Here is a 23,406-nt window from a genome sequence, read left to right as displayed (position 1 = left end):
CATCTGGGTGGTTTGTGATCGGTTTTCTAAGATGGTCCATTTGGTACCTTTGCCTAAGTTGCCTTCCTCCTCTGATTTGGTTCCATTGTTCTTTCAGCATGTGGTTCGTTTGCATGGCATTCCGGAGAATATTGTGTCTGACAGAGGTTCCCAGTTCGTTTCTAGGTTTTGGCGGTCCTTTTGTGCTAGAATGGGCATTGATTTGTCTTTTTCGTCAGCATTTCATCCTCAGACAAATGGCCAAACGGAGCGAACCAATCAGACCTTGGAAACCTATTTGAGATGCTTTGTGTCTGCTGATCAGGATGATTGGGTGACCTTCTTGCCGTTGGCCGAGTTTGCCCTTAATAATCGGGCTAGTTCGGCTACCTTGGTTTCGCCTTTTTTTGTAACTTTGGTTTTCATCCTCGTTTTTCTTCGGGGCAGGTTGAACCTTCGGACTGTCCTGGTGTGGATTCTGTGGTGGACAGGTTGCAGCGGATTTGGACTCATGTGGTGGACAATTTAACGTTGTCTCAGGAAAAGGCTCAGCGTTTTGCTAACCGTCGTCGGTGCGTTGGTCCCCGGCTTCGTGTTGGGGATTTGGTCTGGTTGTCTTCTCGTCATGTTCCTATGAAGGTTTCTTCCCCTAAGTTCAAGCCTCGCTTTATTGGTCCTTATAAGATTTCTGAAATTATCAATCCTGTGTCTTTTCGTTTGGCCCTTCCAGCTTCTTTTTCCATTCATAATGTGTTCCATAGATCTTTGTTTGAACAACAAAAGAAAGAAGCCACTAAGAAATATTCGCACACCACCAGTATAGCATATCAAAAGGAACAACTTTATTGGAAGCACAGTATAAAAACAATTAAAACCAATACAAACAACACCTGCCCCACCAGACCTGTTCAACACTGTGTATATTGCACAGATGCCATAAAAGTGTGTTAAGTGCTATACAAAAATGTGTGCATATACAAACAGCTGTGGGGACACACTGCAAGAAATCAAGGCACGGCATTGGGTGTGGCTATAAACACATATAGGGAATATCAATTCTCAAATAGAAATAAATGAGTAGTCCCACACATCCCTACCTAGTGCACGAATAAAAACCCAAGAACTAGCACCCCTCACAAATATAAAGGCCTAGTGAGGAAAATATGGCCCAAGTACCTCCAGAATGAGGGTAAATGCCAGAGGAATCATGTGAGGGATGAACAACTCGAGCACTGCAGTGCGCGCCCAGCCACCCTAGGTTCACCTGAAATGGAGGGGGTGACTCGGCAGCCAAAAGTGTGACAGGAACCAGGAGGCAGGTGAGCCCAACGTGTATCGCGGTACGCAAGACCGCTTCGTCAGGGGAAGTGCTTACCTCCACAGCTAGCTTCCTTATAAATGCATGCAGTAACGATCAGACGCTGACCTGGGCGCCGCCATGGTCCGGAAACCAGGAAACCGGAAATGACAAGTATACAGCCATTCCCTCCTGCGCAGAGAGTAGAGAATGTTTAGAGTGGGCAGACGTCTCTGCCCACACTGATCCAATGCGCATGTGCCGGTAATGGAACCGGCGGTCCGCAAAGGAACCATAAGCTTAAGGGGCCATAATGATTGTTACGGAGGTACAGGAGTGGAACATAACCATAACGCAAATAGTAACGCTGGAGAAAGCCAGAGGGAATGGGGACAGGGGGACAGAACAATGGGGGCAACATGAATTGTTGGAGGGTCAGAAAGTGGAACATAACTACTGTATAAGTAACAATGACAGGTAAGAACAACAAGACTACAGAGGAAAGACCAAAAGATAAAAATAATAAAGAAATAGAAAGAAAAAAAAACACCAATGACCCCAGCCAAGGGCACAGAGACGTGCACTGTCATAAAGGGCACAGAGGCCCCTGAATAGATTAGAGCCAAACAAGACATAATACAGAAAAACTAATATAGATATAACATGCAGTAGACATATTACGAACATAGTTGCATATAGTGAAGCTGTTTGTCCCACACAGGGACTACCAGTTATGGAAAACACTCTCAATGTCCATGGGCAACCCACAAAAGTCCAAGAGCATGGGTTCTGCTGTTAATCTTCTTATTGATGAAAATCCAACAAATCTTGTCCGTAAGTCCTCACTATAGGGCTGTGCCCCTGAGCACCAATCAAAAAGGAAGCAGGAGTCAGGACTAGACGTAGAAAGTCTACCCCAAAAAGCCCATAAAGAGCAAGTCCTCATTCATCCCCTGGGGCGCTGTAGAATGAAGGAAGTAAATCCATCGTGACTCCGTTTGTAGAAGTCGTTTGTGCAATGAGCCACCTCTACCCGAACTCCTGACGTGCTCCAGGCCAATCATCCTGATGTTGGCATAATTGCCCTCATGATGCAGAAGAAAGTGGGATGCCACCGTACTAAGCGTCTTGCCCTTACGGTTATCCCCTGCTGCCGTGTTGATGGTGGAGAGATGACTCTGTATTCTTCGCCGTAGTTCCTGTGATGTCTGGCCTACATAGATACAAGGACATGGGCAAATCAGGGCATAAATTACATGGGAGGTTTTACAGTTTATGTAGGCCTTTAATTTGTGTTGTATTTGATCAACCGGGTTACGAAAAACATCACGAGTGGGATACATAAACTGGCATATGCTGCAATCTCCACACGGAAAGGAACCTCTCAAAACCATCCCACGATTGAGCCTCTGTGTTGGTCTCCTATAGTGGCTCTGAGTAAGTATGTCCCTAAAGTTGGGTGCCCTCCTAGCAGTGATCAATGGCCGGGTGCTGATGACCTGAGATGTTAGTGTGTCAGAGGTTAGATTTCTCCAATGATCGTTGAAAATCCTACTCACCTCTGACCAATGGGTATGATACCCGCACTGCAGTGCTCGAGTTGTTCATCCCTCACATGATTCCTCTGGTATTTACCCTCATTCTGGAGGTACTTGGGCCATATTTTCCTCACTAGGCCTTTATATTTGTGAGGGGTGCTAGTTCTTGGGTTTTTATTCGTGCACTAGGTAGGGATGTGTGGGACTACTCATTTATTTCTATTTGAGAATTGATATTCCCTATATGTGTTTATATTCACACCCAATGCCGTGCCTTGATTTCTTGCAGTGTGTCCCCACAGCTGTTTGTATATGCACACATTTTTGTATAGCACTTAACACACTTTTATGGCATCTGTGCAATATACACAGTGTTGAACAGGTCTGGTGGGGCAGGTGTTGTTTGTATTGGTTTTAATTGTTTTTATACTGTGCTTCCAATAAAGTTGTTCCTTTTGATATACTATACTGGTGGTGTGCGAATATTTCTTAGTGGCTTCTTTCTTTTGTTGTTCAGATATGGTCATTGCCACTTTTTTTCGCACCCCTATTTGCTTTTGGATAAGTACATTAACAAGATAGTGCGCCAGCTTCTTTCATGATATTTGGTTCCGTTTTTTGAACATCCCTTTGATGTTCTTTCTTGCTTGGCAGCACACGGTGTATTAGGACCGTTGTTATATTGATTTTTTCTTTATATTCTGTATCTTGTGCAGTTCTCGGTTGGACGCCACTTGCTGGGTGCGTGATGGACTGGGATGCCAGAGAGGCCGCATGGAGGGCTTCGGCCTCTGCGGCGTTCATGGATAATGTGCAGAGTTGTCCTGATTCGGACTTTACACGTGTCACCTCTAAGCTTATGGTGGCCCAGAAACAGGGGATCAAACTGTTATGGAACATCAGGTGTTTGGAGGAATACCTTAAATTGAAATTGGTGCCAAGAGGTCTAAGAATCCCCATTTTTCCTGCGTGGGAGCCTTCAGACAGCTTTCGGGCCACCTGGGAGGGGGGTCTTCTACAATACTCATATATTCTGATCAATCTGCTGATCACACATGATAGGGACCTCCTGAGCCAGGTTAAATTGGAGATCAAAAGTCTGGAGAGCGATCTCAGTAAATATGATGAGGTGGCACAAATCCAGCCCTTTAAGGTCAAATTAAAAGAGGTTCTGGATAAATTTGATAGAGAAATCATGGACAAAAAGAAATCCAAATTTCTGAGAGACAAATCAGACTTTGACCGGAAGATGGCCTTTAAATGGAGGCATCAGGGTAACCAGCGACGGGGCCGGGACAACACAACCAATGCTAGTGAATCAGCTCACAACAATTCAACCTTTGCAAGACTTTCGTCAAGTGATTTTTTATCTTCCGCGGAAAGCGAGCCAGAAGCAGGGTCAGGACCAGGCGAGGATGGAGGAGACACAAATCTCTTCACCCGGATCACCAGGAATGGAAACTACAGGCCAGCTTACCACAATCAATGGAGGAAGAATCGCAAGTAACCTCTGAGACCACCGATGATGTCCGTGAGTATGATTGTTCTATCGATAATGACCCTTTACAAATTATTAACTTATCTGAACATCTGATAAGCCCCATTGAATTGTCTGTGCTTAGGAGGGGCTTGACTTTTTCGCCATCACAGGGTATGGATAAATTTATGCTCATTAAAGACCTGTTTCTTTTTTGTAGAAAAATCATTCTACAGGTCCTGCATAATCAACCGGGTTCTACATCAACTCCTGACCATACTGAACAAAGAGTGTTTCAGGACCTCCTGGATTTGCTGCAAGAGGGGGATTCCATCAGAGGTAGGCCACGATTTCCATCTAGAAATAGATCCATGGTATGTCCTCCCCTATCTACAATACCAGCTGTAAAAATCTTCTTTGAGATGGTTAAACAGGACATTGAGGCATTATCCACAAAATCCCATGTTGGTGCCAATCTCACTAATCAAGAGCGACAGGCTCTGTATGGTCTGAGGAATAATAAGGAATTTGTGATCAGAGAGGCGGACAAGGGGGGCAATATTATCTTATGGCCCCACCATATGTATGTCGAGGAGGCTCACAGGCAGTTGGAGGATCTACGTTTTTATCATAGACTTCCCTCGGATCCCACAGGGGTGTATTCCATCAAGCTGAGAGCATTATTGGACAAAACTTTTGAATTGGGGATCATTAACATGCATGAGCGGGACTTTATTTGGGTAGACCAATCTATTATGCCAACTTTTTATATGCTGCCTAAAGTTCACAAGTCTATCACCAAGCCCCCTGGTCATCCCATAGTCTCAAGCATTGGTAGCCTGTGCGAAAGGGCATGTACTTATATTTATTTCTTTTTACAGCCCTTAGTAATCACACTCCCTTCATACGTAAGAGATTCCTCACATTTCATCAAAATGCACAAAGGGGTATCGCTGAGTCCGGGTGACCTCATGGTTACGTGCGACGTCGAGTCGCTATATTCTAATATCAATCACGATGACGGCATGAGGGCAGTCCTATTTTTTCTGGACCAACAGGTAAATTCTGACAGATTACATGATTCCTTTATTATTGATTTGCTTGATTTTGCGTTAAGGCACAATTTTTTCTTATTGGACAGGGTATATTATTTACAGACATCCGGTGTGGCGATGGGGGCGCGTTGTGCCCCCTCATTTGCAAATCTTTTTTAAGGGTGGTGGGAAGCCACTATTGTTTTTGTTTCTGATTTTTTCAAGAATAGAGTGCGAAAGTGGTCGCGCTTTTCTGATGACATTTTCTTTATTTGGTCTGGCTCATTGGAGGAACTTCTCCAATTCATGGGCTTTCTTAACAATAATTCCATCAATATTTTTTTGACTCACCAATCTTCCTCCTTTACAGTCAACTTTCTGGATCTGGAGGTCAGATGTCGGGACGGTACACTGTGCACATGCCTTTATCGCAAGCCCACGGCCGTCAATGGATTTTTGGATTATCGGAGCTTTCACCCCAGTCATACGAGAAATGGGGTTCCGACGGGCCAATTCCTCAGAGCTAGACGTAACTGCACTCAGGACTCGGATTTCAGGAAAGAGGCCCAGGATCTTACAACCAGGTTCAAAATCAGGAATTATCCTAAAAAGTGCATCTCTCGTGCATACCAGAGGGCAAGTCGGCAATCGCAGGATTCTTTACTTGCGGTTAACAGCAGGAGACCTGATAGCTACGTACGGTTCATCAAGGGGTATCATACCCATTGGTCAGAGGTGAGTAGGATTTTCAACGATCATTGGAGAATTCTAACCTCTGACACACTAACATCTCAGGTCATCAGCACCCGACCATTGATCACTGCTAGGAGGGCACCCAACTTTAGGGACATACTTACTCAGAGCCACTATAGGAGACCAACACAGAGGCTCAATCGTGGGATGGTTTTGAGAGGTTCCTTTCCGTGTGGAGATTGCAGCATATGCCAGTTTATGTATCCCACTCGTGATGTTTTTCGTAACCCGGTTGATCAAATACAACACAAATTAAAGGCCTACATAAACTGTAAAACCTCCCATGTAATTTATGCCCTGATTTGCCCATGTCCTTGTATCTATGTAGGCCAGACATCACAGGAACTACGGCGAAGAATACAGAGTCATCTCTCCACCATCAACACGGCAGCAGGGGATAACCGTAAGGGCAAGACGCTTAGTATGGTGGCATCCCACTTTCTTCTGCATCATGAGGGCAATTATGCCAACATCAGGATCATTGGCCTGGAGCACGTCAGGAGTTCGGGTAGAGGTGGCTCGTTGCACAATCGACTTCTACAAACGAAGTCACGATGGATTTACTTCCTTCATTCTACAGTGCCCCAGGGGATGAATGAGGACTTGCTCTTTACGGGCTTTTTGGGGTAGACTTTCTACGTCTAGTCCTGACTCCTGCTTCCTTTTTGATTGGTGCTCAGGGGCACAGCCCTATAGTGAGGACTTACGGACCAGATTTGTTGGATTTTCATCAATAAGAAGATTAACAGCAGAACCCATGCTCTTGGACTTTTGTGGGTTGCCCATGGACATTGAGAGTGTTTTTCCATAACTGGTAGTCCCTGTGTGGGACAAACAGCTTCACTATATGCAACTATGTTCGTAATATGTCTACTGCATGTTATATCTATATTAGTTTTTCTGTATTATGTCTTGTTTGGCTCTAATCTATTCAGGGGCCTCTGTGCCCTTTATGACAGTGCACGTCTCAGTGCCCTTGGCTGGAGTCATTGGTGGTTTTTTTTTCTTTCTATTTCTTTATTATTTTTATCTTTTGGTCTTTCCTCTGTAGTCTTGTTGTTCTTACCTGTCATTGTTACTATACAGTAGTTATGTTCCACTTTCTGACCCTCCAACAATTCATGTTGCCCCCATTGTTCTGTCCCCCTGTCCCCATTCCCTCTGGCTTTCTCCAGCGTTACTATTTGCGTTATGGTTATGTTCCACCCCTGTACCTCCGTAACAATCATTATGGCCCCTTAAGCTTATGGTTCCTTTGCGGACCGCCGGTTCCATTACCGGCGCGTGCGCATTGGATCAGTGTGGGCAGAGACGTCTGCCCACTCTAAACGTTCTCTACTCTCTGCGCAGGCGCGAATGGTTGTATACTTGTCATTTCCGGTTTCCTGGTTTCCGGACCATGGCGGCGCCCAGGTCAGCGTCTGATCGTTACTGCAAGCATTTATAAGGAAGCTAGCTGTGGAGGTAAGCACTTCCCCTGACGAAGCGGTCTTGCGTACCGCGATACGCGTTGGGCTCACCTGCCTCCTGGTTCCTGTCACACTTTTGGCTGCCGAGTCACCCCCTCCATTTCAGGTGAACCTAGGGTGGCTGGGCGCGCACTGCAGTGCTCGAGTTGTTCATCCCTCACATGATTCCTCTGGCATTTACCCTCATTCTGGAGGTACTTGGGCCATATTTTCCTCACTAGGCCTTTATATTTGTGAGGGGTGCTAGTTCTTGGGTTTTTATTCGTGCACTAGGTAGGGATGTGTGGGACTACTCATTTATTTCTATTTGAGAATTGATATTCTCTATATGTGTTTATATCCACACCCAATGCCGTGGCTTGATTTCTTGCAGTGTGTCCCCACAGCTGTTTGTATATGCACACATTTTTGTATAGCACTTAACACACTTTTATGGCATCTGTGCAATATACACAGTGTTGAACAGGTCTGGTGGGGCAGGTGTTGTTTGTATTGGTTTTAATTGTTTTTATACTGTGCTTCCAATAAAGTTGTTCCTTTTGATATACTATACTGGTGGTGTGCGAATATTTCTTAGTGGCTTCTTTCTTTTGTTGTTCAGATATGGTCATTGCCACTTTTTTTCGCACCCCTATTTGCTTTTGGATAAGTACATTAACAAGATAGTGCGCCAGCTTCTTTCATGATATTTGGTTCCATAGATCTTTGTTGCGGAGATATGTGGTGCCCATGGTCCCCTCTGTTGACCCTCCTGCTCTGGTGTTGGTTGAGGGGGAGTTGGAGTATGTGGTGGAGAAGATTTTGGATTCTCGTCTTTCGAGGTGGAAGCTTCAGTATCTGGTTAAGTGGAAGGGTTATGGCCAGGAGGATAATTCTTGGGTTTTTGCCTCCGATGTCCATGCTGCCGATTTGGTTCGTGCTTTTCATTTGGCTCGTCCTGATCGGCCTGGGGGCTCTGGTGAGGGTTCGGTGACCCCTCCTCAAGGGGGGGGTACTGTTGTGAATTCCGTTCTTGGGCTCCCTCCTGTGGTTATGAATGGTACTTTTGTGAGTTCTGCCCTTGGGCTCCCTCTGGTGGTTTCGAGTGGAACTGCTGCTCCTTGAGGTTCTGCAGCAGCTGCTTTCACTAATCGGCTCCACTGGCCTTGCTATTTAACTTGGCTCTGGTCTGTAGTCCATGCCAGCTGTCAATGTTCTCTGGGTTGGATTCAGATCTTTACTTGGATTTCTCTGATGGCCTGTCCATTTCAGCATAAGATAAGTTCTTGCTAGTTCTTTGGTTGTCCATTTGCTTTGGACCTTACTGCTCAGTTAAGTTATGTTTATTTTGTCCAGCTTGTCATTATGAAATATTGAGGCTAGCTGGAAGCTCTGGGGAAGCAGATTTGCCCCTCCACACCGTGAGTCGGTGTGGAGATCATTTTTGTAAACTCTGCGTGGATTTTTAGTTTTTAATACTGACCGCACAGTATCCTTTCCTATTTTCTGTCTATCTAGATTAGAATTGGCCTCCTTTGCTAAAATCTGATTTCATTTCTGTGTATGTCATTTCCCTCTCTACTCACAGTCAATACATGTGGGGGGCTATCTTTCCTTTTGGGAATTTCTCTGAGGCAAGATAGTTTTCTGTTTCCATCTTAAGGGGTAGTTAGTTCTTAGGCCGTGACGAGGCGTCTAGGGAGAGTTAGGAACGTCCCACGGCTATTTCTAGTGTTGGTGTTAGGAGTAGGGTTTGTGGTCAGTAAAGTTACCACCTCCTCAGAGCTTGTCCCATGACTCATTTTACCCACCAGGTCATATCAGTGCTTCTCCGTAACCACCAGGTCATAACAGGTAGCATTGACAGATGTCTGCCGCTCAAAATTCCTGATGCAATCTCTCCGTGTGCAGTATCACGAATCACTGTGACCGCTATCCAAACCATCTGGATCTTCGTGAGAGAGATATGGATCATCTTCAAGTTGGACAGGTGAAGGATATGGTTATTATTATTATTATTATTATTATTATTATTATTATACATGTGAGGAGGGGTATACATAATAAAAACAAGTACAATAATCTTGAACAATACAAGTCATAACTGGTACAGTAGGAGAGAGGACCCTGCCCGCGAAGGCTCACAATCTACAAGGGATCGGTGAGGATACAGTAGGTGAGGGTAGAGCTGGTCATGCAGCGGTTTGGTCGATCGGTGGTTACTGCAGGTTGTAGGCTTGTCGGAAGAGGTGGGTCTTCAGATTCTTTTTGAAGGTTTCGATGGTGGGCGAGAGTCTGATGTGTTGTGGTAGAGGGTTCCAGAGTAGGGGTGATATGCGAGAGAAATCTTGTAAATGGTTATTTTTTTCTTCTTTTTCTGGTGACAAGGACATCGGTGGATTAGGTGTAAAGGTGAGTATTATGATTGTTTTTTACTTTCTGCCTTTTACAGGTGACATTGACTTCAGTGGATTAGGTATAAAGATGAGTATAACTTTGGTTTATTATTTGAAATTTAAACAAAAGTTGTCTGTGTCTTTATTTTAATTAAAGGGCTTTATTCAGGGTGTATTTTTTACAATATGACTACTGGGTTAGTAATGGAGGCATCATATAAATGATTCTCCAATGCTAACCCCTTCGCTTGATGGTCTGCTAGCAATGCAAATCTGACCTCAATCACAATATTCTTATCCCACTTACCAACCACCAGCACAAGTGAGAAGAGTGAGGCTACTTATGGATACGCCATTTCTGGAGCAGCTGAGAACTGACATTTTTAGTCTGGTTGGAGGCCAGACTGACTTCCCGCCAATGAGAGCAACCAGTGCTTCTTGAGCCGTCACACAAATGACATTGTGGGAAACATCCAATGTTTGGGGTGACTAAACATGAACAGTAACACAGACTTCTAGGAGAAGTCTGTATTCGGGGTCCATGTATGGCCACTAAGTGTACTATATGGACCCCGACCATAACTGTTCTGGTTCGCCCATCTCAGGAAATAACATAACCAGTGTCCTTTTAAGATTATTTAAGATTTATTTCAACATAGAAAGCATGATAGACCATAAACAATGTGACCATATTATTGCATCTTTAATTCAAATTGTTCAATAAAGATTACAAATCCTTCTACGAACAATTATAAAGCTATGCGTAACAAAGTATATAAAAACACAGGAGCAAAAGAAACCAAAAAGGTATCCTGCCACTAAATCCAAGCTGTTTAATATCTAGAATTATTTGTACTTTACATTAATTTCAGGATGCTGCCAACCTACCAGAAATGTGGTGGACATTTTACTCAGGAGGTTTCTAAAAGTCTGACTGATTTCTCTATTCGTAAGACTGTATATTATAGGATTGAAAAGTGGTATAACTACCGTGTACACTAGGGAGAGAATCTTATTTGCATTAATCGAATTCGGAAACAAGTAGATAATAATTGTTGATCCATAAAATATAGAAACAACAGCCAGGTGAGAACTGCAGGTGGAGAAGGTCTTCTGCCTCCCCGTTGTAGATGAGATCTTCATTATAGTGAAGATAATGTAGATATATGAGACAATAATCACAGCAAATGGACAGATTGCTAGGGGTATCATAAAGAACATGCTTTCTGCCTTCACTAGTGAAGTATCTGAGCAGGAAAGTTCAAGAATCGGGTCTCTATCACAGAAGAAATGGTCAATGATATTTGGCCCACAGAACTGCAAATAACTCATGGTTATTGAAAGAACCAAAATTACTACCAAAATTAGCAACCAAGACAGAAAAACGGACCTTAGACAAAATGTGAGGTCCATGACTGAGGTGTAATGTAGAGGGTGACAGATGGCCTGATACCGGTCATAGGACATCACAGTCAAGATGAAAGTTTCTAACATCCCAGAAGCTGAATAAAAGTAAAATTGTGTAAAACATCCAATAAGAGGCACAGAACTTCCCTCATACAATGTAATGTGGAGCATGTTGGGTGCAATGGTGGTGGAGAGAAGAATATCGGAGAAGGAGAGTTGTGTGAGGAAGAAGTACATGGGAGAGTGGAGCGATCGGCTGCAGGACACCACCAGAGTGATCAGGAGGTTTCCACATACAGTCACAAAGTAAATCACCAGAAAAATAAGAAACAGGATCATTCTTAAATTATGAAATTCCTGAAATCCCATAAGAAATATTACAGTCACTGAGCCAGTTTTATTTTTCATATAACTTTCATATTCCATATGATATAACAGCAAATGTTCAGTTCAATCAAATTGTTTGTCTGGGACGGATGTTACCTACATAAATAGCACAGAAAAAATATGTATTAATTTTATGTTTTTAATTCAGTTGTTCACATTTTGCACTATGAAAATTCAATAATTCATAATAAAACATGAAATCTTTATTCACCTAATACTGAAATCATTAAAATTACATTACACAGTTGATAGGATGAAAGAATCAAGTCTCAAGAAAATCCAATAGCGTTAATCGAGTAAACACAACAAACCTTATGTTTGCTTACAATTTAGTCCGCAATTTAACCAAATTAAAGATATAATAAACAAAAGGTTACCTGTTTTATATGAGGATAATACGCTCATGAATATTCTGAAAGATGGAGTTAGTATAGTGGCCAGAAGAGCGCAGACCATTGGAGACATAATTGCCCCCAATTCACACACGTTTAAATCTAAATCAAGCACTTGGCTTGAATGTAAAGGTTTTTTTAAGTGCGGCACTTCAGCCTGCAGTACGTGTGCTCATGCGCAATTGGGCAATACATTTCAAAACTCTGAAAGAACGAAGATTTATAATATAAATAGTTTCATAAATTGTCACACTAAAAATGTGGTTTACAAAATGGATTGTGTAGCATGCCATATTTCTTACGTAGGATGCACGTCAAGGAAATTAAAAACACGTGTCACGGAACATTTGAGAGATGTTAGCAATTGCAATATAGTGAATAGAAATATTTCCATGATTTCGCGACATTTTGACACTAAACACAATGGGGATATCACAAATTTAAAAGTACATGGTATTGAAAAAATGTATCCTCAAAGCCGCGGTGGAGATATTAAGAGACGCCTTCTTACTAGGGAGGCGTTTTGGATTTACAATCTTAACACTCGCTTCCCCGCGGGTCTAAACAAATGAAACGAAATATTGTATCATTATTGCTGAAATTTTACAGCTTTTTAACAATGTGCTAGATGTTTTAATGGTAATTTGTTGTTCTGTTATATGTAACATTAGGACCTTCTCGGGTTAATCACGTGATTATGTGAAATCCTGTGATAGGTCTAGGATCACTATATGTTTAGTACTCACTTTTGAATGTTACTGGCATGAGTAAGATCTACTGATCGAAACACGTTGCCATATAATTCTTTGCAATCACCTGGACTGTCCACCATATGTAAGGATATTCCTTTTTTAAGATGATTTTGGATGAATAAAGAAATTTACCATTTTACTGGAGCTGGAGTATCCACGTCTTTCAAATTTGCTATTAATCGAGTAAAACCTTCTTTTGCGTAGATGCCAATGCTTTATAGTAAAGGGAAACAAATCTTACTAGCTCAAAGTATGGAAATAAGAATACATTTCGGGTTCAATAATCTGTCTGAGTATCACATAGGAAAACTTTCAAATACTTTTAACAAGTATACAGCCTCTTAACTTGTTGACAAAATCAGTCATCACTTCATGAATAGAGATGAGCGAATATTTCAATGTTCGGTTCAGAATAAGAATGTTAAATTTGCAATATTCGACAATTTATTCATCAAATATTCACCGAACATAACCAAATGCCAATCATGTCAATGGGAGGCAAAAACAAACGCATACATAACACTTTAAAATGGGCCCAAAAGCTGCCAATACACATCAAATGATGGACATGCACCAAGAAAATGGCCTCAATTCATCCAAAGTACAAATTGTAGCATGGAACTGCAGCAATCAGCCAGGCATGAGGTATCGGGGTCTGGGACAGCATTTACAGCTTTGAATTGAACATCAACCTAAGACAAGGTGGGTGAAGGATCAGTGTTGGCCTGCTGCAATGGAAGTCCTGATACCACATGCAACAGCTCAACCTGCTTTCATGCTCAGCCACACTCAGGTGGCACAAATATATGTTTTGTAGACAACTATTGTCAGAAAAATCTAAGGTTAGTAACTGACTCAAAGGAAGTGGAGGCCTGAGGGTCTCCTAAGCCTACGGCTACAGGCAACACGCATGAAGTAGACCAAAAAAGGAGTCTACACATTTCCAAAAATTTGTGGCAGACACCAACAAAGTATCAATTGCAAAAGAGTAGAAGTAGTGTATAGGGGACTGACACCTCTACCATTACAGCCAACCTAGTAGATGTAGACGGTAATGGGCAAGGTGGTGGAACCACTTTGTCGTATCTCTAAGAAAGCTGGGAGATGGTTAACTAGGTGGCCTACCAAATCCCAACTTTAGTAAGTACCAGCAGGTGAAAGCTGTGACCCAAGGACGGGACAAGGAGATAGCACAAGGTGATACTCCATGGCTGACCTACAGAAGGTGGCAGATGACCCCCTACAGCTGGTACGCTGGTACAGCCTGAGTAGGGATGAAAAATGCAGAGAGGCACTGTAGGGACACTGGAACTATGGGTGTAGATGGAACTGGCTGAGGATAAGAAAAGAACTGGCAGGTGTGGGCTGGACGGGCATTAGACAGATGGGCACTGGCAGGTGCCATCTGGATGGCTGTTGGGCAGAAGAGCTCAGACAGATATGAGGAGATGGGCACAGAAAGGAAAGAGAAAAAGGATAGAGGGTTGTCTAGCAGACAGGCGGATCTGGGGAACCTGACAAATAGCAAGCATGCAAGGCAAATTAACTATGTGGCTCAGGCACCTCCATATTGGAGGAGAAGCCTTAAATAGAAGGTGAAATGAGGAAGAGTTGGAGGGTACTACTAAGCAACACTTTCGGGGTTCTCCATAGGCATATGAAAAAAGCTATCAGAAGAAAAAGAAAAAGGTCAAGCCCACAAGATGGGAATACCGGCAACAAGTGAAAGATCTAAACTATATATATATATTGTTTTTACCTAACATATCTTTTCTGTGAGCCATTTTATATGTACTTTTATGCTTTGAGGGGATGTTTTGTAGGTTGTCATTGCCTCTATACAAAGACATGACTAGTTTATGAACCCTTGGTGGTTTTTAAATGTTTTTAACACTGTTGTTGCTGTGTCTTGTTCAAATTGCGTATTTTTTGGATTTGATAATAAAGTTTATGTTTTTCACTTGTTGCGGGTGTTCCCATTTTGTGGGCATGTCCTTTTTCTTTTTCTCCTTAAATAAAAGGTGTTGCCCAGCTATAGGCTGGGAATACCTTAGGTTGAAGTGGGAGGTCCCTTTAAGAGGAAGGGTGCGGGCTCTCTAAGCATTGCGGCCGGTCCTACAACTGAACCTTGGGTGACACCGACACATAGGGGGCGAGATGACGAGGTAGTGTGTAAGAGGGAGACAATGAATGTCCTGTCTGTTAGGTATGAGGAGCTCTAACAAAGGGCCAAGTCTGCAATGTGAGCAGATCAGAAAGTCTATAGTAAGAGGGAATGATCCACTGTGTCAAAGACAGATGCCGGGTCCATGAGAAGGAGGAGGACAAACTCATATCGCTTTCATTTGGCAGTTAGTAGGTCATTGGTCATTTAAGTCAGGTCAGTTTCAGTGGAATATTTTCCCACACCTTTTACTGAAGTTTCACGAATCCGAATGTGCCATATTTGTGCCCAATTTATGTTTGGCGATCGTTTTTTGAACAAATTCGGTCATCACTAATCATGAAAAAGTGAAGGGGTGAAGATAAGAGCATACTCAATTCATCAAAGTACACTGCTGGCAGTTCCCTTTGTAATTGTCGACCAATTACGTCCAAGATATGCAAGTCCAGAAATGATGAAGTGCATGCGTGTTCTTTTGTTGAACAATGGCTTCTGGGCCACTTCATAGAAATTGTCTATTAACAATATATCATATCATAACTGGAATGAAAATTAGAGGGTGCAGGTTACCATACATTATGCCATCCCGCACAATAATGCAGAGAGTAGAATAGGTGTAATGTTCCCTCATGAAGAACTCTTCATGGCATTTGCTGCATGGACTTATAAGATTTAAATAATGGTGCATAGCAATTTATTCTGTACTATAAGTGAAATTAGATGTCACACACTGAGCCTAAGGCATCACGCATTATCTACATGAACCAACGGAAGGTGCTTGCAAGACATTGGATTATGAGACAGACATCTAGGTTCAGGTGGACATCTAGGAAGAGGTAAGCTATAGGCTGGACCACGGTGAGTCATTGGACGTGGTATATCTCGATTTTTCCAAAGCGTTTGATACCGTGCCGCACAAGAGGTTGGTGCACAAAATGAGAATGCTTGGTCTGGGGGAAAATGTGTGTAAATGGGTTAGTAACTGGCTTAGTGATAGAAAGCAGAGGGTGGTTATAAATGGTATAGTCTCTAACTGGGTCGCTGTGACCAGTGGGGTACTGCAGGGGTTGGTATTGGGACCTGTTCTCTTCAACATATTCATTAATGATCTGGTAGAAGGTTTACACAGTAAAATATCAATATTTGCAGATGATACAAAACTATGTAAAACAGTTAATACAAGAGAAGATAGTATTCTGCTACAGATGGATCTGGATAAGTTGGAAACTTGGGCTGAAAGGTGGCAGATGAGGTTTAACAATGATAAATGTAAGGTTATACACATGGGAAGAAGGAATCAATATCACCATTACACACTGAACGGGAAACCACTGGGTAAATCTGACAGGGAGAAGGACTTGGGGATCCTAGTTAATGACAAACTTACCTGCAGCAGCCAGTGCCAGGCAGCAGCTGCCAAGGCAAACAGGATCATGGGGTGCATTAAAAGAGGTCTGGATACACATGATGAGAGCATTATACTGCCTCTGTACAAATCCCTGGTTAGACCGGACATGGAGTACTGTGTCCAGTTTTGGGCACAGGTGCTCAGGAAGGATATAATGGAACTAGAGAGAGTACAAAGGAGGGCAACAAAATTAATAAAGGGGATGGGAGAACTACAATACCCAGATAGATTAGTGAAATTAGGATTATTTTGTCTAGAAAAAAGACGACTGAGGGGTGACCTAATAACCATGTATAAGTATATAAGGGGACAATACAAATATCTCGCTGAGGATCTGTTTATACCAAGGAAGGTGACGGGCACAAGGGGGCATTCTCTGCGTCTGGAGGAGAGAAGGTTTTTCCACCAACATAGAAGAGGATTCTTTACTGTTAGGGCAGTGAGAATCTGAAATTGCTTGCCTGAGGAGGTGGTGATGGCGAACTCAGTCGAGGGGTTCAAGAGAGGCCTGGATGTCTTCCTGGAGCAGAACAATATTGTATCATACAATTATTAGGTTCTGTAGAAGGACGTAGATCTGGGGATTTATTATGATGGAATATCGGCTGAACTGGATGGACAAATGTCTTTTTTCGGCCTTACTTACTAACTATGTTAGGTGTTCTAATAAGCTCATGCCACTGTTCTCAAAGGCTATTATTGTGGCAATAATGACAATGTGACTACTGATGGCAATTGAGGCTGGAATGGAGGGCTCTACTCCTGAGCAATGAGTCCCTTTTTTCTTAGATGCAATTATAATCAGAAATTGGCTTGGGGCCATGTGGACAAGGTCATGAAGGGTACTTCACGAGAGAATGGGAAAGTGTCTCTGAAGCTGGTTCTCAACACAGTAGCTTTTGTACATGGAAAACTGGTACCTGGATGTTATGTATGTGATATCTAATGTGATATCTAATTTTACTTTCAGTATAGAATAGATCACTAACTATTTTTCAAATCTGATGAGACCACATGGGCAACACTATGATAAGAGACCTTCACAAGGGAATATCACACTGGTCATACTACCTAGGCTATGTGGTGGTGTTAAATACTGTATGCTAGTCAAATCCTGTCTTTTGCCGTCAATTAACAGACACTAACAGTTTGGTGTTACATTGATGTGGTGAAGGATCTAGTGGTAAGACCACTTCTCCAATGTGTTCCAAAAGCCATTCTTCAAGACACAATTCTATGTTTCTCCAGATATTGAGAGCAGCCCGCGTGGCTAAAATGTGCTAGCATTTCTTGCAGCATTTACTGACTTGTCTCTCATTGAGCACATCTGGTACATCATTAACAGCCAATTGAACAGGGAGCTGCCAGCATCGGATTTTGATTTTGATGATTTGCCTAAGTGCATTCAATATGGCAGAACATTAATAACCTAATTGAAAACATTTTAAGGTGTTGAAGTGCACATATTTGACATACATAAGTTATAAATTTGAATGTCCTTACAGTTTAACCCTTTTCCGACATGGGGCATAATAGTACACCGATATCGGACTCCCTCCATTTGATGTGGGCTCCAGTGCTGAGCCCACATACTTTCTGGCACATGTCAGCTGTTTTGAACAGTTGACATGTGCCTCTAACAGCCACAGATGGAATCACAATCTAGCTGTTAACTAGTTAAATGCTGCTGGCAATCTATGACAATTGCACTTAATGCCCGCTTCTGGCAAGCTCACCGAAAATCCCGTCCATCAGTTACCCCACCCGTCAACATGACAACAAGAGATCTCCAGCAGACTTCAATCTTTGTCACTGCCAGATTGCGATAAGCGTCGTCCGTTGATCGGCGCTCATAGCAAGTGAGCAATTCTGCTACATGCAGGTGATCTAATCTTTGCCTGAATGAAGCAGAGACAATCGTTTTATGGCAGCTTCTAGTCTCCCATGGAGACTACTGAATCATGCCAAAAAAGTGTTTAAAAATATTAAAAAATAAAAATTATATAAAGGTTCAGATCATCCCCCTTTCGCCCCATTTATATAACAATACAAAAAATGCACATATTTGGTATTGCATCATTTAGAATCACCCGATCTATCAAAATAGAAAATAATTTACGTGATCGCTAAATGGCGTAACGAGAAAAAAAATCAAAACGCCTGAATTACGTTTTTTAGGTCACCGCGATATTGCATTCAAATGCAATGATGGGCCATCAAAAGATCGCATCTGCACAAGAATGGTATAATTAAAAATGTCAGTTTGGCACATAAAAAATAAGCCCTCATCCAACCAGAGATCACTAAAAATGAAGACTCTACAGGTATCGCAAAGTGGCACTTTTTTTAATGAACTTTGGAATTTTTTTCAGCACTTAAATAAAAAAGAACCTAGACATGTTTGGTGTCTTGGAACTCGTAATGACCTGTAGAATCATAATGGTAGGTCACGTTTAGCATTTAGTGAAGTATATCGTGGCACAGCTGTGTTGGTGCTCAAGATAGGTTGCCCACACCAGTAACGTATATATAATAAATAACTTGGCACTCAACTTGTATGTGATGATGATTAAAGGAAAATAGATATTTAGGCGGACCTCTAGAGATTGACACAGTATGTCCAAACACGTGACGCACTTCCGGTTTGGCGGCAACATCATCCCGCCCCTGTACATTCAACTAGCGGCGGACACCGCGTTGATGTGCACCCTGTACCTGCCTTACCCTGGTGAGTTACTCTTCACTTTCGTTTTCCCCCACAGCCCGTATAGACTATAACTTACACTTCACTGTATTATAGGAGCCACAGACATAGGCATTCCTATTCCAGGATAACTCATAGATGAGCCCTACACTAATGGGTGAGTCATTTTCTCACTTTGCAACCGGGTACAGCAATTAACTAATACATATAACGCCATATCATGTATTGTTTAGGTCTTATGCTAATACACTGACAACTGATTGTCTATTTATGAGATTCGGTCTCCCTCCACTGAATATCCAATACGTCCTATTCCCTGATATAACGGACGCATATACTCCAGCATTACTGTGCTAGGTAAGAATCCTCACATTTTCCTGGTGATATTTATTCACTCTATGACATCAGCTTCTATTATATGTCCATATGTTGTCTTACAGTTCATATACTTACCAAATTCTACTCCACTGGATGCATGGAACGCTAGGCATACTTGCCCAGCTTACTTGGTTAGTAACTTACCACTACCTCACTCGCCTACCATTTATTCCATCATTACTATAGGGAAACATTCTCTCCTCCTTTTCTCTTTCCTGGAAGGTCCATCACAACCATTGTATAGGACCCAATTATTGCCCAGTGATATCCTATTTCATATAAGCAGTCGGGTATGTTAAAATTATTACCTTGTCCTATTCCCATCTTCCCTCCCTTCTATTTTGTCACATGTCACACCATTATTGTGAGATTTATCTTTTTGTTAATCTACCCTTTGTCATTTTGTATACTCATTATTGTTTTGTTATATGTTTGTAATGCAGTTTACTGAGGAAGGTCTTAGGATTTTGACCGAAACATTTTTTGCTGGACTGCCATTCAAGTAATAAATATCTATTTTCCTTTAATCATCATCACATACAAGTTGAGTGCCAAGTTATTTATTATATATACGTTTAGCATTTAGTGATCTTTTTTGAAATTTCACCACAGTTGAATTTTTTTCCCTGTTTTCCAGTACATTACTGTATATGTTAAAATGAATGGTGCAGTTCAAAAGTACAACTTGTTCCACAAAAAAATAAGCCTTCACATGGCCATTTGGACAGACAAATAAAAAATTAATGGCTCTGGGAAGAAAGGGAACAAAAAACAAAAGCACAAACACGAAAATAAAGTTGTGCTCAAAAGTTTACATACCCTGGTACATTGTACATCATATACCCTGGTAGAATTTTTGCTTTCCTGACCTTTTTTCAGAGAATATGAATGATAACACCAGATCTTTTTCTCCACTTATGGATAGTGGTTGGGTGAAGCCACTGACATTTTTGGATTGTGAGTCATAAGGAAAGTAAAGAATTGTCAATGGATCTACAATAAAAGGTAGTTGAATTGTATAAAACAGGAAAGGGATACAAAAAGATATCCAAGGAATTGATCATGCCAGTCAGCAGTGTTCACACTGTGATTATCAAATGGAAAATCAGGGGCTCTGTAAAAACAAAACCACGGTCAGGTAGACCAACAAAAATATCATCCACAACTGCCAGGAAAATTGTTCGGGATGCAAAGAAAAACCCCCAAATAACATCAACTGAAATACTGGACTCTCTGAAAACTAGCGATGTGGCTGTTTCAATATGCACAATAAGGAGGCACTTGAAGAAAAATGGGCTGCATGGTCGATTCACGAGAAGAAAACAATTACTGCGCAAATGCCACAAAGTATATCGCCTACAATACGCAAAAGAGCACAGAGACAAGCCTCAAAACTTGTGGAACAAGGGAATTTGGAGTAATGAGACCAAAATTTTACTATTTGATCACAACTATCAGTTACATTTGGAGAGAGGTCAACAAGGCCTATGATGAAAGGAACACCATTCCTACTGTAAAGCACGGAGGTGGATAATGATGTTTTGGGGATGTGTGTTACAAAGGCACAGGAAACTTTGTCAAAGTTGAAGGAAAGATGAACGCAGCACGTTATCAGCAAATACTGGAGGCAAATTTGTACTCATCAGCCCGGAAACTGCACATGAGACGTACTTGGGCATAGCAACATGACAATGATTCGAAACACAAGGCCAAGTTGACCTGTCATTGGGTACAGCAGAGCAAAGTGAAGGTTCTGGAGTGGCCATCTCAGTCTACTGACCTCAATTTTTTGAGCCAATCGGGGAGATCTCAAGCGCCCAGTTCATGCTAGACAACCCAGGAATTTACAGGAACTGGAGGCTTTTTGATAAGAAGAGTGGGCAGCTTTACCATCTGAGAAAATAAAGAACCTCATTCACAAAAACCACAAAAGACTTCAAGCTGTTATTGATGTTAGAGGGGCAACACATTGTATTAATAAAGGTAAGACTTTTGATCAGGGTCATTTGGATGTTTTGGGTTGTCATTGTGATTTATAAAGAGAAAACACAATAAATGGCTTCACCCAACCACTAACCATGAGTGGAGAAAAAGTTTTGGTGCTATCATTCATATTCTCTGAAAAAAGGCTAAGAAAGCCAAAATTATGCTGGGGTATGTAAACTTTTGAGCACAACTGTACCTCGGGTCATGAAGAGGTTAATGTTTTGCAGTGGTTAAAAAAAACAATCAGATTCTTGATGGATAGAAAAGTAATTTTTCTACTTCACAAAATCTTCTGAACCTTTTCATGCTTTCTGCTTTTATACGTGTTTAAAAAACATTTTAAAATATGAAAATTAGGAAATATTTGGCCGTTGATTGCTGATCATGACTGAATCCTGAAGGAAATTATCATTGTTGGTTGCAGATACTACTCTCCCAATTCTAAAGGTTTACTTAATAAAATCTTCCATGGCAGAGCTATAGCCAAAGCCAAGTGTTCTATTTTTCCGTTGCTGTGATGTATCGCAGGCCTTCGTGGGGTGTTATTATGTGATTGTCTTCGCTTTTATATATAAACATACAGTGAATTTACTACACCGTGGCATCATGGGGAATCTAATAATGAACCCACGTGGGAAATCTAATGTTATAAATAATTGGTCTTTACGGAATTATAGTAACTGACAATAAAATTACGCAGCAAATGTTTCCATCATTTATTAGATTGATATTGTAATGATGATATGAATAAATAATAAATGTCTAAAATGCAAACACCATACAAATCACATGATCTGGCCAGATGTATGACCCCAACGCTCCTAATTCATCATTATTGAGTGTTCTGCTTGTGACTATTTCTCCTGCCAACCATTATACACTATAATTGTCTGCAAATGTCTTTCAGTACCAGATAGAGAGCCTTGAAAAAGTATTCATACCCCTTGAACTTTATAAATAATTTTCACTTTACACCCACAAACTTATATCTTTTTTATTTGACCTTTCTGTGACACAAACACAAAGCAACAATTACTTGAGAAGAGTAAAGGAAATTAGACATGGTTTTCCCAATATTTTAAGAATATTAGTCAGAAATCTGTGAGGTGCATTTGTACTTAGCCCCCCCGAGTCAATACTTTGCTCAACCACCTCTTGCTTCAATTACTGCTGCAAGTCTTTTAGGGTCTGGCTCTACCAGCTTTGTACATGTTGAGGGATATTTTTGTCTCTTTTTCATTGGCTCCTCGCTCTCGCTCAGTGAGATTGGGTGGAGACGTCTGTCATCAGCAATTCTCAAGTCTTGCCACAGATTCAGGTCTAGGGATTTCAGTCTAGGGATTTCAGTCTAGATTGTGACTTGGCCGTTCACACACATGAATATGCTTTGATCTTAACCATCTATTGTAGCTCTGGTAGGATGTTTAGGGTTGTTGTCCTGTTGGAAGGTGAGCCTATGTCCCAGTCTCAAGTCTTTAGCATCCTCTAGCATATTTTCTTCTATAATTGCCATGTATTTAGCTCCATCTTTCCAACAACTCTAACCTGCTTCCCAGCCCCTGTTGAAGAAAAACCTTCCAACACCATGATGCTGCCACCACAATGTGTGACGGTGGGGATGGTGTTTTCATCGGGTTGTGCAGTGTTGTTTTCCCCCACACATAGCACTTTGCAATTAGCCCCAAAAGTCCTAAACTGGTTTCATATGACCAGACCACCTTCTTCCATATGCTAGCGGTGCCCTCTATATGGCTTCTTGCAAACTACAAACTGGACATCTTATGACTTTCAAAAATTTATTTCTTCTTGCCACTCTTCCACAAAGGGCAGATTTGTGGAGTACACAACTAAATAGATTTCCTTTGGACACATTTTTTCCAACTGATCTGTGGATCTCCGCAGCTCC

At 41.7% G+C, this 23,406-nt stretch overlaps 1 protein-coding gene across 1 annotated transcript; it reads right to left on the bottom strand.

Annotated features, from left to right (window-relative positions):
* Positions 1–10,768: 10,768 nt before the first annotated feature.
* Positions 10,769–11,755, bottom strand: LOC143774618 (olfactory receptor 10A3-like). The gene has a single exon (XM_077262369.1). The coding sequence runs from the start codon at positions 11,753–11,755 to the stop codon at positions 10,769–10,771; it is 987 nt and encodes a 328-aa protein (XP_077118484.1).
* Between the last annotated feature and the right edge of the window lie 11,651 nt (positions 11,756–23,406).

The sequence above is a fragment of the Ranitomeya variabilis genome, chromosome 5, assembly GCF_051348905.1.
Source record: "Ranitomeya variabilis isolate aRanVar5 chromosome 5, aRanVar5.hap1, whole genome shotgun sequence".
Classification (NCBI taxonomy): domain Eukaryota; kingdom Metazoa; phylum Chordata; class Amphibia; order Anura; family Dendrobatidae; genus Ranitomeya; species Ranitomeya variabilis.
This window is presented reverse-complemented; position numbering and strand designations above follow the sequence as displayed.

Excerpts from the sequence above, each read along its gene's own strand:
- LOC143774618 (XM_077262369.1), bottom strand. The coding sequence starts at position 11,755 with ATGGAATATGAAAGTTATATGAAAAATAAAACTGGCTCAGTGACTGTA.